This window comes from Oncorhynchus keta, chromosome 11 (assembly GCF_023373465.1).
Source record: "Oncorhynchus keta strain PuntledgeMale-10-30-2019 chromosome 11, Oket_V2, whole genome shotgun sequence".
NCBI classification, from domain to species: Eukaryota; Metazoa; Chordata; class Actinopteri; order Salmoniformes; family Salmonidae; genus Oncorhynchus; species Oncorhynchus keta.
This window is the reverse complement of record NC_068431.1, coordinates 20,067,903-20,088,376: the sequence shown is the minus strand read 5'-3', so window position 1 is coordinate 20,088,376 and position 20,474 is coordinate 20,067,903. Positions and strand designations below refer to the sequence as shown.

General features: G+C 42.4%; 1 protein-coding gene across 2 annotated transcripts in view; it reads right to left on the bottom strand.

Annotated features, from left to right (window-relative positions):
• Nucleotides 1–20,474, bottom strand: part of tmem132e (transmembrane protein 132E) — a 350,391-nt gene that overhangs the window by 10,077 nt on the left and 319,840 nt on the right. For both annotated transcript variants that reach the window (XM_035779824.2, XM_035779823.2), the window contains exons 5-8: nt 17,778–17,921; nt 10,390–10,595; nt 7,878–8,157; nt 2,490–2,684 (exon numbers count right to left, since the gene is read on the bottom strand). In XM_035779824.2, the coding sequence (XP_035635717.1) occupies nt 2,490–2,684; nt 7,878–8,157; nt 10,390–10,595; nt 17,778–17,921 (825 nt within the window). The remainder of the gene's footprint in view (nt 1–2,489; nt 2,685–7,877; nt 8,158–10,389; nt 10,596–17,777; nt 17,922–20,474) is intronic.

Sequence of the window (20,474 nt, the reverse complement as noted above, 5' to 3'; positions counted from 1 at the left end):
GTTAAGTAACCTGAACTTAACATTCGTTGTTTTCCCGGAACTTCTCTATACAACTGAATTCATTAGGAGGTAAAAAAACAAAACAGAAATATCACATTTACTTATTCAGAATCTTTAATCAGTACTTTGTTGAAGCAACTTTGGCAGCGATTACCTGCCTTGAGTATGACGCTACAAGTTTGGCACACCAGTATTTGGGGATTTTCTCCCATTCTTCTCTGCAGATCCTTTCAATCTTTGTCAGGTTGGATGGGGAGCGTCGCTGCACAGCTATTTCAGAAACTTGTCCCGAAGTCACTCCTGCATTGTCTGTGCCCCACACTGAGTTCCTGAACACCCTGGAGCAGGTTTTCATTAAGGATCTCTCTGTACTTTGCTCCGTTAATCTTTCCCTCAATCCTGACTAGTCTCCCAGTCCCTGCTGCTGCAAAACATCCCCACAGCATGATGCTGCCACCACCACGCTTCACCATAGGGATGGTGCCAAGTTTCCTCCAGACGTAACGCTTGGCAATCAGGCCAAATAGTTCAATCTTGGTTTCATCAGACCAGAGAATCTTGTTTGTCATGTCTGAGAGGGCTTTAGGTGCCTTTTGGCAAATTCCATGTGCCTTTTACTGAGGGGTGGATTCTGTCTGGCCACTCTACCATAAATACCTGATTGGTGGAGTGCTGCAGAGATGGTTGTCCTTCTGGTAGATTCTCTGGACTCCACAGAGGAACTCTGGAGCACTGTCAGAATGCCCATCGGGTTCTTGGTCATCTCCTTTATCAAGGCCCTTCTCCCCCGATTACTCAGTTTGGCTAGGCGGCCAGCTCTTGGTGGTTCCAAACTTCTAACATTTAAGAATTATGGAGGCCACTGTGTTCTTGGGGACCTTCAATGCTTAAAAAAATATTTGGCACCCTTCCCAAGATCTGTGCCTCAACACACATGTGTCGAGGAGCTCTATGGATAATTTCCTCGACCTCATGGCTTGGTTTTTACTTTGACATGCACTGTCAACTGTGGGACCTTAAATAGACAGGTGTGTGCCTTTCCAAATCATGTCCAATCAATTGAATTGAACATAGGTGGACTCCAAACATCTGAAGGATGATCAAGGGAAACAGGATGCATTCAAGCTCAATTACGAGTTTCATAGCAATGGGCCTGAATACGTGTAAATAAAGCATCTGTTTTATATTTTTAATATATTTGCTAACATTTCAAAATAGCAGTTTTTGCTTTGTCATTATGGGTATTGTGTGTAGATTGATGAGGATATTTTTTTATTTCATCCATTTTAGAATAAGGCTGTGATGTAACAAAATGTGAAAAAAGGGAAGGGGCCTGAATACTTTCTGATTTTTGTTCATTAAGGAATATTCATGAAGACATGCTGTAGCACCACTTCAAATAATTGTGGTGCTCCAGCTGCAATGCATTGAGAATAGAAATGAATAGAATGTACTCTTCACACCATTTAGATAAAACATGTATTAAATGGCTTTCAATGAGAAGACGCACTATAGAGATAGAGAACACTACAGGTGTTATGTTCGCTGGAGTGACCTTCCTCCAAAGGTGTGAGAAGGCATGTCCTGGCACATTCAGACACTGTAACCATGGCAATGCCTTCTGTACTATTGCCTTCTGTACTATGAGGCGGCTGGTTTGACAATGTTTTATTATTTACCTGAAAATGTATTTTGTCATTGAGTATCTTTGAAGGCCAACATAAATCAGGTCTGTACATTGAAGAAGAGCTTTATGTTCTATGAGTCATACAGTTACTGTGGTGTTCTATTATCAAGATCAAAATATACCAAGCTCAATAGGTACCTTGGTGAAAATGAACTCATCTATACTCACCTGAGTACCAAACAATATGATGACAGGTTGCATACATCTATAAACATTCACTGAGTATACTAAACATTAGGAACAACTTCCTAATATTGGGAACAGCCTCAATTAGTCGTGGCATGGACTCTACAAGGTGTCGAAAGTGTTCCACAGGAATGCTGGCCCATGTTGACTCCAATGCTTCCCACAGTTGTGTCAAGTTGGCTGAATGTCCTTTGGGTGGTGGACCATTCTTGATACACACGGAAAATTGTTAAGCATGAAAAACCCAGCATCATTGCAGTTCTTGAAACAAACCGGTGCTCCTGGCACCTACTACCAAACCCTATTCAAAGGCTCTTACATTTTTTGACTTGCCCATTTAACCTCTGAATGGCATACATACCAATACATGTCTCAATTGTCTCAAGGCTTACAAATCCTTAAACCTGTCTCCTCCCCTTCATCTATACTGTTTGAAGTATATTTAACAAGTGACATCAACAAGAGATCATAGCTTTGACATGGATTCACTTGGTCAATCTATGTCATGGAAAGAGCAGGGGTTCTTAATGTTTTATATGCTCAAAGCTGACATCCACACAAACACACAAAATCAATGCCCTCTACATGTATCATCTTATATATTAGTATACAGTACCTGCTTTGGTGCAGCAAGTGTCTGCAGGCCAGTTGCCTTGGCGACCATAGTGTGACTGTTGCCAGGGCTGGGCTGTAGTGACAAAGAAAGTCCAGAGATGGCGTGGACGCGAAGTTCCAAGATGGAGACTTTCTCATCGGTGACGGAAAACGATATCTCTCCCAACATGGCCTCCACGGCGAGTGGAGACTCCACCTGCAAACGACAAGAGACCATTTGACTGCCACACCAGGCATTTTGTGTCCTGACAGGGAAATACAGACAAGTGGGATATGAGTCTGTCTTTCTGTCCGTCTTCTGTGTAATTGTGTGATAAATGAGAAGCTCAAGCCAAAATGAAAGCACCAGACACCGGATGCTGACCGGGGGCTGCCACTTACAGCCTCCCTGTGCCCTACATTTGACCTCTTGACCTCTCTTCAGTGGGTGGTTGGCAAAAATGTGAGTCCATTGGATGGCTGCAGGGCACAAAATACAAAATAAAAACCCCACCAATCTAGAGCTAATCCTGGGGCCTTGACAGGTCTGCCTCCATCAAGGGGCCAAACATGGCATTTACAGCTCATTATGTCACCTTTCTGTTGTTGCCTCCGATTGCTTCGTAAAGGTCATGTGGGAAAAGTCAACCACAGAAGCACTCGCCTTCCTTTGTGAAAAGTCAACCACAGAAGCACTCACCTTCCTCTGTGAGTCATAAAGGACTTAACTTTTCTATTTTATTTTTACATCAGCACTCAGATGTATAAGGCTGCCTGTGTAAAATACAGGAAGGCCTGTAAGATGGTTTAGATGATATGACAGGCTCTCCACCATCAAAGACCTATGTTTAGTCATTTTTGGATTGTTTTGTTTTTAGCTCTATTTTTTGGAGGATTTATACATTTTCCAGTCATAATTAATTGTATGTGTACTGCTCTGGTGACAACAGAGGCTAGAGATGACTAGAGATGACCGCCGACTGGCTTTTCTCATTATCCAAATAGCTTGTTCACCTTCAGGCATAGTGCATCATTATCTATCCAAATATGTTCCCTCTTGCTCATCTGAGCCCGGTTGGTTGTTCCACTTCTGTAGCAATTGGAGCTCATGCCAAATCTACAGTGAAGAGGGGCATTGAGAGCCTCTGCCTTTGTTAATTTGGCCTCCAAAGGCCATAATAACATTTAATAGTGCTCAAAATTTTACCATCCTAAACAGCACACTAATTTGGCAATCTGTTATCATTACAGCCCTTCTCCCTGTTCAAAACACCCATTAAAAAGTAGTAAGAGTCAGTTAACACAGAGACAGAGTTGCCATCCTGATCTGTTGAGTATAGTGTGCTGAAGAGGCTGGACTGTCTGGTAAGGTGACGTGTATAAAGAATGCTTTTAAACAGCTTTTTATGATGGCTCAATGTGGCTTGACGTCACCGGCCGCGTATGTCACCAGAGAGGACAAAGCTGTCGTCTTCTGATCCCAAGGTCTGCCGTCGGGGACTCCCAGATGCATATTTTCGGGATCAGATGTGCTGGAGAGGAGAGTTCCAGTTCATTGGTAGTCCGTCTCTCCTTTTTCTCCCCTACGCTCATAAAATGTAACCGCGGGGGATGAAAGTACATGAATACATGACTTCTAAAGTTTCACAAAAGGTGGGGAATTCAGTTGAATGATGAAGTACTCTAAGCAGGACAGTTCTCCACCCTGGGTTTTGTCTCGAAAAAAGCTTTGAGTTAGGCACCTGTGTTTTTCTGACTCATTTGAGTAGTCACCGTGGTAGTAGTAAATTATCAGGGTGAATAACTAAGCTTTGTTTTTGTTTGGTCAAAATGAATGTGGATAATTGATTCACAATGAAATGCATGACTGTGTAATTACAAACAGATATAACAGAAATAGGTAGAAATAACCCAAAGCATACAAATGGACCACTTCTATGGGTAGGCTAGTACTAATAATCTTTTAGTAAAACATGAATATTTTTTTTTTTTTAAATGAAAAGAAGTACCTTTAAGGTAAACTCTTTTAAGAGTGTGGATTGTACACATTATTTTGAATCTACGTCAGAGCTAACGCAACAAAGATTTGGAGCCATACCACACATGGGTCCATGCAGTACATAGGTCATAGGTTAGGATGCACTTCTCCTGTACTGACAACCATTATCAAGCGTTCCCTCACTCCATCACACTCTGTGTGAGGCTGACAGAAATGGGTGTTAATAAGTACACCTCATCAATGTCTATGGTTGTGTCGCAAATGGACCTCGAAGCCAGTTTCAATGTGTTTTTGAATTGTTCCCCTCTAATCAGGGACTGTGTGAAATGAATGATCAAGTAGAACAGAAAAGCAGCAGGGTGCGGAACCTCGTAGGGTAAGAGTTTGAATAACCCTGCCCTATAAAGTAGTGCTGAGCGATGAACTGAAATGTAGTTTTTTTGTATTATTATTAAACAACAAATTGATCGATATTGGTTCAATTACTTGCATTTAGTTTTTTTTGATGAGCTCTACATGCCGTTTCTCTCGAGATAAATAATCACGATGTTTTGATCAGCGTTGGACATTCGTCCGGTCTGACGAAAATCCAACTGGGATCGAAATGTTGTTTTTATTGGGCGCCTGATTAAATCACCATTGGAGAAGTGGCGGACATTCCTTTTTTCATTGTAGTTAATTACCACATTTTCTGCGCTAAACTAGGTTGAGTATTTTCCTATGGAAACATACCAAAGTTGCGAAAAATAGCTTTTCTTCTTTGACATGTTCATCTGTTCAGCACCTGAAAAATTGGATTTGTGTATTTTAAAAAATATATTTTCAAATGATCTACAATGACCAGAATCCACTGCACTTATTCTTCCTGTCCCCACACACAATAATAATTTGGAAAAATCGAAATAACTTTACAGATCTTCATTGTAAAGGGTTTAAACACTGTTTCCCATGCTTGTTCAATGAACCATAAACAATTAATGAACATGCACCTGTGGAACGGTTGTTAAGACACTAACAGCTTACAGACGGTAGGCAATTAAGGTCACAGTTATGAAAACTTAGGACACTAAAGAGGCCTTTCTACTGACAATGAAAAACACCAAAAGAAAGATGCCCAGGGTCCCTGCTCATCTGCGTGAACGTGCCTTAGCCATGCTGCAAGGAGGCATGAGGACTACAGATGTGGTCAGGGCAATAAATTGCAATGTCCGTACTGTGAGACGCCTAAAACAGTGCTACAGGGAGACAGAACGAACAGCTGATCGTCCTCGCAGTGGCAGATCACGTGTAACAACACCTGCACAGGATCGGTACATTCAAACATCACACCTGCGGGACAGGTACAGGATGGCAACAACAACTGCCCGAGTTACACCATGAACGCACAATCCCTCCATCAGTGCTCAGACTGTCTGCAATAGGCTGAGAGGGGCAATCTCAAAGCTGAGCGTTACAGGGAAGACATCCTCCTCCCTCATGTGGTACCCCTCCTGCAAGCTCATCCTGACATGACTCTCCAGCATGACAATACCACCAGCCATACTGCTCGTTCTGTGCGTAATTTCCTGCAAGACAGGAACGTCAGTGTTCTGCCATGGCCAGTGAAGAACCCGGATCTCAATCCCATTGAGCACGTCTGGGACCTGTTGGATTGGAGGGTGAGGGCTAGTGTCTTCAGTTAATGTCTCAGTTGTTGAATCTTGTTATGTTCATACAAATATTTACACATGTTAAGTGTGCTGAAAATAAACGCAGTTGACAGTGAGAGGACATTTCTTTTTTTGCTGAGTTTATTATGACTCGTTGGGGAGCACAGAGATAACGTTAGCAGAGATGAGACGATGATTTTAAGAAATTAAATAATAGTCATCAAATTTAAAAAAGTAATATACACAACTGAAATATTTTATTTAAGTAAAGTCATGTGAATAAAAGATGGTTAATAAGTGATAAGCAGTAATGGGCAATCCTTACCATCATGGTGCTCTTATTAATTGTTTAATTCTGTGTTGTTAGAAATAATTAATTTTTTTCAATGTTTGGCAATTAAATGTTCTCAATATGAGGTTTTGGAATGTCAATTAAAAAGCTCTAAAATCATGTGAGGGTCATAATTCGTAATACATTTAATGTAAAATAAATACACATCTAAACAAAAAAACAATACAAAATCTGACTCTTACACATTTTGTGGTGCCATACTTTCATTCAAAAACAATAATTAGCTCCAAAATGAAACCCCTTAAAGTCAAGATGGTGGGATTAAACTGTTGCCTATTATCAAATCTTCCAGACTACTCCCCCCCGATTAAGTTATTGTTTGGAAAATGGCGTTCGATTAATGAAAAATATCTTATAACTCATTTATGTTCATCAGTGAACCCTCTAAGTGAAATAATTTAGTTTGAGAGTAGATTAATGGACTCACGGACTCCCGAGTGGCGCAGTGGTCTAAGGAACTGCAAGTCAGTGCAAGAGGTGTCACTACAGTCCCTGGTTTGATTCCAGGCTGTATCACATCCGGCTGTGATTGGGAGTCCCATAGGGTGGCACACAATCTTCCCAGCGTCGCCAGGATAGGCCGTCATTGCAAGAATTTGTTCTTAACTGGCCTGACTAGTTAAATGAAGGTTACATTTTTATAAATAAATTATTTGCTCCAACAACAGGGGTTGGTAGTGAGAAATTGGGAGTCCCATAGGGCGGCGCACAATTGGCCCAGCATCGTCCGGGTTTGGCCAGGATAGGCCGTCATTGTAAATAAGAATTTGTTCTTAACTGACTTGCCTAGTTAAATAAAGGTTACATGTTTTATTTTTTTATTTGCACCACTAATATGGGTTGGTAGTGAGAAATAGGCTACTCTTCATTTTCCTAATGTTCCATAAAATACTGTGTAAGCTTGAGATCTTTTATTTTCTTACAGCCTTCCGTAAGTATGGTTTTCTATGCCATCAATCACTCAGTTTGAATGGTAAAGCTGCATATTGGAAGGCTAAGCGGAAGCCCATATAGACTACATGCCTATGCAGATGGAGCCATCTTTAAAAGCAAGTTTGGACAGATGTCATTTATCATTTCATCATTATAAAGAGGCTTCCTTTACAAAAACAAAATGGGTGAAAGCGATGAAGAAGAGGTCTAATTTCCTTCTTTCACCTGTCAGTTCGTCTAGGTCAGTGTGAAGCACAAACTATTTTGTTGTGCACTCTGAGCGCTTCTGCCTATTACAGCTGCACTTTGGTCAGTATGATCCATACTTTGTCTACCTCAGTGTCAATTTCCTATTTGCCACTAGTGCCCTAGCCTATAACATTTATGAGATGGGCGAACATCTATGAGGTAAAAGAGGCAATTGAAAGAAGCCATTTCCTTTTTACAGACTTTGGTGACCTAGCCAAGTTTCTATACCTTCAGTACAGTGGAGCCCAGCTCCAGGCCCACCAGCACGGTGCGGTCCACCAGCTCGGCTATCCTGGGGTCGACCACCTTCAGTGAGTCCTGAACCAGGTCAGTCACGTCCACCTGCCAGTCGGGCCCCAGCATGGTGATGACCTGGTCGGTGCCCTCGGTGGAGGTGGTGTGAAACTGGGTCAGCACCTTGACAAGGGAACGCTGGTACTGCAAGGTGCAGCCCCGGCTCACCCGCCGGTCGTCCTCGTCGTCATCTGTGTCACTGTCTCTGGCGCTCCTGAGACAAAGACAGGGAGAGAGAGATAGAGAGAGAGATAAAGAAAGAAACGGTGTCAAAGTGTCAAAACCGTAAAACATTGTCAATATCATTACCAGTATCAAAGTGGACAACAACAAAGTAAGGGTTATCATGTCAAAATGTATTTGCTGTACTATTTACGAAGCCGTTTCAGCAGTAGCTCAATGGCTTATCATAACCTTTAATGATGCATCTTGTAACTCAATATGTTTGTGGAATATGCTGTAGTGTAGTTAAATCCTGCATCCTGTTTCGGGAGCTTATGTTCTTAATTGCTTCTTATCATTATATAATTTAGCACTTGATTTGATGAGAGGCCCAACACTAATCTACGTGGAGGACATCTGTTACAGTGTCTGTTCCAATGTGCCCTTTGTGAGGGAAAAGTTATCCAAGCCGGCACAAAACTCCTCCAAAAACTTCCAAACAAGCAAGATTTGGACATGTGCCTTCCATTCCTAAATCAATGGATGCTTAGATGGACAGGGGGAGAACACGGTCAGTGCATCCCAACCAAGCCCAATATATTGCTCCAGAAGATGTAATACTTGCCAAATGTTTCTCAACAGCCTGACAAGCTGCCGGCTTTCCTCTTAAATGCTAAAAAGCTCTCCTCCATTCCCAAGGCTAATTCATCTTTGCTTTGACTTATCCTTTCAGATAACTTAAGATGCAGGAGCGGCAGTGGGCTGTCAGTGACTGACAAAGCATATCCCACCCATTGATTCCCAAAGCCCATCTGAATATCAAGCAGTCCTGTGTTCCCTAAAAGGTCTGACAATACTCTAGCATGCATCATGTCCCGTGGCCGGCTAACGCTAGACATTTAAGGCTAAAAGGCACGGTTCGCCTGTGTTTTTCAACTTGTACAACAAAGCCACAATAGCAGTGGAGAGGCAAGAATGTAGACAAGAGTGTTCAGACTAGGGTAAACCAGAGAGACAGCGTGACTCTCCTCATGGAGTTTCATGACTCTTTGCTCAGGTCAGAGAGTTTCCCATGTTAAGGCCATACCTATGTTTTTTTTTCTTTAGAGGGGTGTCTGTTCTTATTAGGATCTTTGATACACCAGCTGGAGCTTTGCTGCACATCGGCCGGCCTACCCGATTACACTTCTGTCCTCTTTTAGAACACATTACTGGATAACACAGCCAGTGAGCAATGCAGCTGCAATGTAGCAAACACACACATTGCGGTCCAAGAGACCTGTCCCTTGATAAAGTTTAGGGCTTAAACAGTGTTGTGTTAGGAGAGATAGAGGGAGATAGAGCGAGAGATATGAGAGAGCGAGAGTGAGAGATGAGAGACAGAGTGAGAAGTGAGCCAAATGGCTTGTGTTCTGAGGGGAGACCAAATAAAAGGAGATTAAATTACAGCTAAATTAATAGCAGTTTGGTGGTATCTGATATATATAAAAAGTAAAAACATCACATCTAAGTGTTTAATGCACAGTGAGGTGTTTTTTTTGTCCTTGTTCTGACAACATCACAAACATCTAGTTAAGTGCTAAATGTTTTGCCAAAATGGCAGAATGAAGCCTTCTGCAGTTCTGTTTTGAAGACAGTAGTTAATGTTGTTCATTGTGGTTGATGGTTCAAAACACTGATTAAGCCTAGTCCAGGATGAAAAAGATCCTCAATCGAGAAACTCTTTTGAAATTATTTTTTCAGAACTAGGTTTAATCTGTGTCTGGGAAACCGGACCTAAAAGCTTGCTGTGAATCCGGTCTGGAATTTGCTTAACGTCCTGTTCTCAGACAAACGTCTTAGTTTAGTTCAATTCATTAAGAGAGATACATTTGATTACCTGAAATCATGGGTTGGTTTAAACTCTAATAAACTGTGTGCACAAGCAGTAGTTGTGCAAACAAAGATAAGGCCTGAGAGGCATAAACATTGGTTAGGCAGATTTGCATAGAATTGCGTCACTAGGACGACATGTAACACAAACACACGACACAAGCAAAACATGGGCTACACAATTGAAACGATACATGACAATGCAAGGGGTAAAGACTAAAAACATTAAGTTGAGGAAGACAATGACATCTAGGCTAGTGTCTCAGCTAGAGTGCAGCAAACCACACTAGAGTGCAGTAACCTCAAAATGAATTAAAATAATAATAAATACAAGAAACATCATCTCTAAAAAAGCAGTGCTCTCCACTCTAACACTACACACAAAGGGGAGCTGTGTGTTGGTGAGTCCTACCTGCGGTCAGGAAGAATGGGTACCCTCCAGCCCTTGATGAAGCTCAGGTTGCTGTCGGACAGTTCCACTTGAAGGGGGAGTTTGGGCACCCACACGGTCAGCTCTAAGGGGGCACTGAGGTGCTCGTAGCTGAAGATGACACGGGCGTTCATGGAGCCACGCGTCTCCTTCCCGTTCACAAACACGTAGTCACAATTCATGGACACCTGTGAAAAACAAAGGTTATTGGTCAATATATGATAATGATCTGCCGTTGACAGGTGATACAAGTGATATAGTACAGTATGGATGCAGGAGTAGAGTCCACCACCTAGTTTATTACATTGGATTTGCTGGTGCACAGCTTTTCTCAGATTCCACTAAAGGAAACAGGGAAAATATGTCTTCCTTTTCGCTTTAATGTGTACTATTATTATTAGGTCACAATAATCGTCCTTTGTGAATATTCCAATATTTTGACACGAGGGGCTATATTTTTGTAATTTGAAATATTTGGGAACACAGTGTAAACAACACTACTTGAAGGTTTTCTCCTATCTAATTTGAGTCTCTTCTTGAGTGGATGAACTGGCTCTTAAGTACAGTCTACTCTAAGCCTTTAAAAATCAGGCCCATGATCAACCACAACCCACCACTATTTTCAGTGTAATGATCTATACACAATTACGCAGAGACACACATCAGAATATATATACTAACACAAGCTTTCAGGCAACAGATAATTCATAGAATATGAAAGCTTAATACACCAGGTGCCCGCACACAAAATTCTGTTTACTTATTTTTTATCCAGCATTCTCCAAGAAATCACCCAGCACAGTATTTCTCATAAATACCCACCCCTTTAATACTAAATCATTTACTGTAATAGATAGCAGGGCTTGCTTTCGGGATACCATCGATGATTTATCTGGCAGTTGGAGGCAGCTGACACTGTAATCAGAGGAGCTAATCTCCTGCAAATGGAGGTCGGGTTCGCCAGTCTTCTCAGGGTTGAGGATTCATCATAAGGGGGGGTTAATAAAACACCCAGTCCATCCAGGCAGGCTTCTCCACTCTGCAATCCATACAGGCTGGGTGGGAAGCCTTCAGATAGAGGAGAGAGATGAGTCTTTTCCCTCGTTTCCCTTGTTCTGGTAAATCAAGTTTTCAGATTATCTGTCTGTAGTCACCTTTGTGTGAATAGGGATTTTGGGATCATCATTCTCTGGCAGAGATCTGGGGTGTCAGCTGGAATCAGGGTAATATACTTTTTTTCATACTGAATCATGATAATTAGGTTCTTGCTTGCCAGGCTTAGATACTGTACAGAGCAAAGGACATACACTATATATACAAATGTATGTGGACACCCCTTCAAATGACTGGATTTGTCCATTTCAGCCAAACCAGTTGCTGACAGGTATATAGAATTGAGCACACAGCCATGTAATCTCCATAGACAAACATTGGCAGTAGAATAGCTAATTGACTTTCAACGTGGCACCGCCATAGGATGCCAATTTTCCAACGAGTCATTTAATCAAATTTCTGCCCTGCTAGAGCTGCCCTGGTCAACTGTAAGTGCTTGTACTGTGAAGTGGAAATATCTAGGAGCAACAAAGGCTCAGCCGCGAAGTTGTAGGCCACACAAGCTCACAGAACGCGGCCGCTGAGTGCTGATGCACATAACGCGTAAAAAACGTCTGTCCTCACTACCAAGTTACATACTGCCACTTGAAGCAACGTCAGCACAATAACTGGGAGCTTCATGAAATGGGTTTCCATGACCGAGTAGCCGCACACAAGCCTAAGATCACCATGTGCAATGCCAAGCGTCGACTGGAGTGGCGTAAAGCTCGCTTCCATTGGACTCTGGAGCAGTGGAAACGCGTTCTCTGGAGTGATGAATCACGATTCTGTGCTTCCAACTTTGTGGCAACAGTTTGGGAAGGCCTTTTCCTGTTTCAGCATGAAAATGCCCCTGTGCACAAAGTGAGGTCCATACAGAAATGTTTTGAGATCGATGTGGAAGAACTTGACTGGCGTGCACAGAAACCTGACCCCATTGAACACCATTGGGATGAATTGGAATGCTGACAGCGAGCCAGGCCTAATCGCCAAACATCAGTACCAGACCTCACAAATGCTCTTGTGGCTGAATGGAAGCAAGTCCCTGCAGCAATGTTCCAACATCAAGTAGAAAGCCTACCCAGAATAGTGGAGGCTGTAATAGCCTGTAATAGACCAACTCCATATTAATGCCCATGATTTTGGAATAAGATGTTCGACGAGCAGGTGTCCACATACTTTTAGTCATGTAGTGTACCTGTCCCCATATTCTCTCTCTCTCTCACACACACACACACACACACACACACACACACACACACACACACACACACACACACACACACACACACACACACACACACACACACACACACACACACACACACACACACACACACACACAAACACACCGTCATCCACTACACCAAAACACAGTGCCCCCTCCACACCTGTGACCTACCACTCTCGGCCTCCCTATCTATATAATGCTAACACCAGCCTTCCTATCACTCTCACTCACCCTTGCTAACTGCGCTAGCATAAACGATCCCAGCTCCTGCAGGCAGCTAATAAACTTGGCTGGTTAATTGCGAGTCAAAAGCTGTTAACGACTACGGGTGTCAGTAGCCCAGCGGGGCCCGTGAAAGTGCTCTCATGCATGGAGCCGCGAGCTGTCGTCGCTACACAGCCCTCTAATGTGCTGTGGCATCTTCCATGGTGCCAACAGATTTCCTGGGTAGGGTCGGAACAAAGAAAGACAGTGCGGGCACTACCCGCTAGGGTGGCATCCAGGCTCAGTTTAAACCAACAGATCCAGGATCAAAAAGGATCACCACCCGCCTGCAGCACAGTATATCCATATCTTTACTCCTCGGCAGCTCTGATAACAAAACGGATTCCAATACTGTATTGTCGGGCTTTGTTTTTCCACGGGTCACTTGATGTTTATTTTGGTTTAACGTATTGTGCATGCACGTTGAGTTGCATGCATGTGGAACACAGAAGGTTGGCAGGTTCATTTGACCTGATAGTACTTATTCTACTGACTAATGCGCATGGATCTAATGAGAAACAATGAGCACCATTTAGTGATGGAGATCCCATGCTGGCTCACCTCTGCTTACACGCTTAACTTCAACATGTGCCTCCAAACAGGATTTTGGCCTATCAATGCCACCTGTTTTTTTGCTGGAGGTGGAGCAGATGGAAAAATAAAACATAACTTGGGCTGTGTTCCTTAGGGCATGCAACATCAAAAATTTTAAAATGTTTTGCAACAGAAAGCGAAATCAAGCGTTAAGGTACAAGTTTGGGTTGACCCTCCCTGTTTCAGTTTATTTTACTTTTCGTTTGGTGCCTAATGAACACACCCCAGTTGGGTTAATGTTGCTCTGTAGTGGACATTATGAAAACCTACTTTGATTGATGGAAGGTACAGTATGATAATCAATAAACTTCTCTTTAAAAATCCCCCTTAACTTATTAATCAACTGAAGGAATTATTTGCGAAACACAGCGTTTCATTGCTTAATCTTTCAAAACCGGTTTCTAGTAGGATACAATCATTTTAAAAAAACATCTGGGCCTGTATGCTCTCATTGACTGGATTATATCCTCATTGTGAGGCCATCGACAATAATACGAACTTCTTCGAGACCTCTCTTATACAATAGCACAACAGACAGCAAGGAGACAACACTGAAACACTAGACCACTCAGGTGTACTTATCTCACTGCCTCACAAAGCCTTTCTTATTTAAGCCTAGTCGTTGGCTGAAGGTGAATGTGTCACATTGGTGTGAGTGCAGAATGGAGGAAACAGAGGGCTTGGCAGGGCAAGGGTTGGATGACCACTGGCATGGAACAAGGCTTTCCGCCGCCGCCTTATCTGTGTCCTCAGATGTCTACAGTGACTCACACACACACACACACTCACACACACACACACACACACACACACACACACACACACACACACACACACACACACACACACACACACACACACACACACACACACACACACACACACACACACACAGCCCTGGGAGAAAGGATCAGCTGGGGGAGTCATGTCTCCCGCTTGCTGACAAATCCCCACAGGGTCCTCAGCCCACACCTCCTTTCGCCCAGCCTCCCTCTCTGCTGCCTGCCTTCTCCCCATACTGCCTCCCATTCCCGTGCCTTCCTCCACACCCTGCACAACACAACACAACATAGCAGAATGAACTCCGTCTGAGCAGAGCACAGATGTGGTCTTTAATAGCCAAATCACCCTACTGTGCTCACACACACACACACACACACACACACACACACACACACACACACACACACACACACACACACACACACACACACACACACACACACACACACACACACACACACACACACACACACACACACACACACACACACACACACACACACACACACACACACACACACACTGTACAGTCAAATGGGATTGGGTTATCCGGCAGCGCTGACATATACTGTGGCCTATTTATTTCAAAGAGGGAGAAACAAACAAACAAATAAACGCCTCAGCAAAGAGAAATGAGAGCAGCATAACCTTTTCCAAAAGTTGGGAACAAAAACAGAACAATGGCAGGTTGGCGAATAGCCAAAGCAAAAAAATAAAAAATAAATGCTTTGTTTAAAAAAAAACATACAAAAATTAAGCAGAAGCCCACGCATTTGGAATTCACAACCTACAGTGTGCACATGGTGGGGCCTGGTTTAAATGACAAGACATTCTCTATGTGCTTTACTTATAGACCGAGCGGAGCCTATAGTTTTGAGTGTTCCACAGATTCACCTAGGCTACGCAAATAGAATAATAGAATAATCTGATTTGAACAGATCTGTATTACAGTGCAGTGTATGAATAATGTGGCACCACAAAATGCAATGGGGATAGCACAAAACCACACAACTGAACAACCACACAACCTTAGTGGATAATCTTTAGGAACCTTTCTTTTGTATTCGGCGGATTGTTTTATAGAACTGTCTCGGCTTGAAGGTCTCATCTTGCATTATCCTCTAAAGTTCAATGGCAAGGGCAGCGAAGCGAGGTCTATTCAATAACATTGAGCTAATGCAGCTCGCCTTGAAACCATTCTAAACCTTCTCACAAACAGATTAATGGCAAAATGTCTCGCTTTTGATTTGCCCTCTGACAAATAGATCCTAGTCTTATCACACATATGAATGTCAGAATAAGATTAGGTGTGGTCTGTATGTTCTTGCTGTATTGTACAGTTGATGCTTTTCCCTCCACTTATTCTGAACACATGCATTTATTGTTGTGCACTCTGCTTTCGATAATCCCACGTGATCATCTCAAATGAACAGAAATGCTTAAATCAATAAAAAAAATGAGTATAATTTTTCTCACGTTCTGTAAGGTGTCGTGATGCTGTCATCAAACGTGCTCTGAGAAAATCAACAAATAAAGTTGGATTACAATTCAGGGGTTGCAACCTCCTTTGTCCAACTCTTTCTACAAATACATGGGATTTACCCCTGCTGATACCCCTGCTGGGGTATGAAGGCAAAATGTGGGTCCTTCTTCAATCCACAAATGGGAGTTGAAGTTGTATTCTACCACTGTGGGCTCCCAACGGGCCAAAGTTGTGTTTGTGTGTCATCCCAGGACACTAGCATCGTCTCCTCACCTCCAGTCATCCAGTGATGGAAAAAGTACCCAAATGTCATACTTGAGTAAAAGTAAAGATACCTTAATAGAAAATGACTCAAGTAAAAGTGAGTCACCCAGTAAAATAATATTTGTGTAAAAGTCGAAAACTATTTGTTTTTAAATATACTTAAGCATCAAAAGTTAATGTAATTACTTTAAATATACGTATCAAAAGTAAAAGTATAAATCATTTCAAATTCCCTATTAAGAAAACAAGATGGCACGACTCTTGTTTTTTATTTATTTATGGATAGCCAGAGGCAACCTCCATCACTCAGACAAACAAAGCATTTGTGTTTAGTGAGTCTGCCAGATCAGTGGCAGTAGGGATGACCAGGGATGTGCTCTTGATAAGTGTGTGAATTAGACCATTTTCCTGTCCTGCTAAGCATTCAAAATGTAACGAGTACTTTTGGGTGTCAGGGAAAATGCATGGAATAAAAAGTACATAATTTTCTTTAGGAATATAGTGAAGTAAAAATAAAAGTTGTCAAAAATAAAAAAAATAGTAAAGTACAGATACCCCAAAATACTACTTAAGTAGTACTTTACAGCACTACAGTCGCCCTACTTGGCTAAGGCTGCGTCCCAAATAGTACCCTATTCCCTATTTAGTGCAGTAATTCCAACCAGGACCTCTGGTAAAAATGTGTGCAGTAAATAGGGAATAGCGTGACATTTGGCATGTAGCCTTAGTCAATGAAAATGGATGGAAATGGATGCCTTGCACCAGATAATGCAGCTAAAGTAAACTCTCAGGTCTGGAGACAAGGTGGCAACCAGACTAGACCAGACTAGGCCAGACTAGACCAGACTTGACCAGACTAGGCCAGACTAGACCTGATTAGACCAGACTAGGCCAGACTAGGCCAGACTAGACCAGACTAGGCTAGACTAGACCAGACTAGGCCAGACTAGGCCAGACTAGACCAGACTAGACCAGACTAGGCCAGACTAGACCAGACTAGGCTAGACTAGACCAGACTAGACCAGACTAGGCCAGACTAGGCCAGACTAGACCAGACTAGACCAGACTAGGCCAGACTAGACCAGACTAGGCCAGACTAGACCAGACTAGGCCAGACTAGGCCAGACTAGACCAGACTAGGCCAGACTAGGCCAGACTAGACCAGACTAGACCAGACTAGGCCAGACTAGACCAGACTAGGCCAGACTAGACCAGACTAGGCCAGACTAGACCAGACTAGGCCAGACTAGACCAGACTAGACCAGACTAGGCCAGACTAGGCCAGACTAGGCCAGAGAAGATAAGTGTTTCAAAACTATATCCTTTATAGTTATAACTGTGCTTTGTAACCTTTTGGTGTACCAGTACGTGTATGAACATCCATTGATTCGTCCGTGGGGGGACAGCCATATAATGAGGTTTTCATGTTTGCATTATGGTATATTAAAGTGTGCTGCAGGTCCATTAGGGTGTGTAGGAGTACGGTGGAATTCCATTCGGTATCAGATGCATTACCAAGATCGGAGAGATAGGGTTGCAAAATTCCAGTAATTTTCCCAAAATTCCCAAGTTTTCCAGAAATCCCAATAATGAAAACCTGGGGATTTGGGGAAAGTTACTGGAATTTTGCAACCTAAGTGGGAATCTGCTGTACCATACCTTGACAATGTCTTCGTTAGACGACTTGCACTCTACGAAGGACGAGACATCAGTGACGACTCCACTCATTTCAATAGAGACAACTTTCACGGGAATGGCCACGGTTCGGCCGGTCAGTATCGCAGTGTTAATGATTTCGGTGTCCTGTAGAGTAGAGGGGTAACAAACATGAAACAGTGTTAGATAGTGTTCATCGCTATTATATTTCACTGGGTACTTCCAATAAGTACCTTTCAAAAATAATGTCCAAAAGAGTTCCGCTGGAAGCCATTCTCAGTGATCGTTGGGTTTGATTTTCATCCATTTCATCACTCCAAGTACAGATGTAGGATCTTAACTTGAGCCAGTTTGCTTCAGCAGGAAATGTGAATTATTATGTGGATTATAATTGGCATTATAATACACATTTTTGTAGGTGTTGATACATTTTTCTTAAGGGTAAATCAAGTCTGAAATTTCAAAGTGGAAATTACATACTTCAGAAGCCTTTTTGAAATCTCAAATATACCACAATATACCACAAGTTGAACATTTCCTGTACTGTACAAAGGGAATATGTTTTATGTTTTCTCCTCCGAACTGCATTCTGCTCCAAATGACTCTAGAACAAAAAGGCAAGAAGTTCATGTTGACTATGTATGCTAAGTAATATGAGTTGTAAAGTGAAACATTCCTTCTTTATCAAGAGGATGCAAAAATTAAGGTGACAAAGGAAAGTCTATTTCAATGCCTTTGTATCTGTCCTCACAATCTTGGTTACTGTTGGTGAATCTGTGCACTAAGGCCTCAAACAACAGGTTACTGTTAGTGAATCTGTGCACTAAGTCCTCAAACAACAGGTTACTGTTAGTGAATCTGTGCACTAAGTCCTCAAACAACAGGTTACTGTTAGTGAATCTGTGCACTAAGGCGTCAAGCAACAGGTTACTGTTAGTGAATCTGTGCACTAAGGCCTCAAACAACAGGTTACTGTTAGTGAATCTGTGCACTAAGGCCTCAAACAACAGGTTACTGTTAGTGAATCTGTGCACTAAGGCCTCAAACAACAGGTTACTGTTAGTGAATCTGTGCACTAAGGCGTCAAGCAACAGGTTACTGTTGGTGAATCTGTGCACTAAGTCCTCAAGCAACAGGTTACTGTTAGTGAATCTGTGCACTAAGGCCTCAAACAACAGGTTACTGTTAGTGAATCTGTGCACTAAGGCGTCAAGCAACAGGTTACTGTTAGTGAATCTGTGCACTAAGTCCTGAAACAACAGGTTACTGTTAGTGAATCTGTGCACTAAGGCCTCAAACAACAGGTTACTGTTAGTGAATCTGTGCACTAAGGCCTCAAACAACAGGTTACTGTTAGTGAATCTGTGCACTAAGGCCTCAAACAACAGGTTACTGTTAGTGAATCTGTGCACTAAGGCCTCAAACAACAGGTTACTGTTAGTGAATCTGTGCACTAAGGCCTCAAACAACAGGTTACTGTTAGTGAATCTGTGCACTAAGGCCTCAAACAACAGGTTACTGTTAGTGAATCTGTGCACTAAGGCCTCAAACAACAGGTTACTGTTAGTGAATCTGTGCACTAAGGCCTCAAACAACAGGTTACTGTTAGTGAATCTGTGCACTAAGGCCTCAAGCAACAGGTTACTGTTAGTGAATCTGTGGGCAACGTCCTCTAACAACAGGTTACTGTTAGTGAATCTGTGCACTAAGTCCTCAAGCAACAGGTTACTGTTAGTGAATCTGTGCACTAAGGCCTCAAACAACAGGTTACTGTTAGTGAATCTGTGCACTAAGGCCTCAAACAACAGGTTACTGTTAGTGAATCTGTGCACTAAGGCCTCAAACAACAGGTTACTGTTAGTGAATCTGTTCACTAAGGCCTCAAACAACAGGTTACTGTTAGTGAATCTGTGCACTAAGGCCTCAAACAACAGGTTACTGTTAGTGAATCTGTGCACTAAGGCCTCAAACAACAGGTTACTGTTAGTGAATCTGTGCACTAAGGCCTCAAACAACAGGTTACTGTTAGTGAATCTGTGCACTAAGGCCTCAAACAACAGGTTACTGTTAGTGAATCTGTGCACTAAGGCCTCAAACAACAGGTTACTGTTAGTGAATCTGTTCACTAAGGCCTCAAACAACAGGTTACTGTTAGTGAATCTGTGCACTAAGTCCTCAAACAACAGGTTACTGTTAGTGAATCTGTGCACTAAGGCCTCAAACAACAGGTTACTGTTAGTGAATCTGTGCACTAAGGCCTCAAACAACAGGTTACTGTTAGTGAATCTGTGCACTAAGGCCTCAAACAACAGGTTACTGTTAGTGAATCTGTGCACTAAGTCCTCAAACAACAGGTTACTGTTAGTGAATCTGTGCACTAAGGCGTCAAGCAACAGGTTACTGTTAGTGAATCTGTGCACTAAGGCCTCAAACAACAGGTTACTGTTAGTGAATCTGTGCACTAAGGCCTCAAACAACAGGTTACTGTTAGTGAATTTGTGCACTAAGGCCTCAAACAACAGGTTACTGTTAGTGAATCTGTGGGCAACGTCCTCTAACAACAGGTTACTGTTAGTGAATCTGTGCACTAAGGCCTCAAACAACAGGTTACTGTTAGTGAATTTGTGCACTAAGGCCTCAAACAACAGGTTACTGTTAGTGAATCTGTGCACTAAGTCCTCAAACAACAGGTTACTGTTA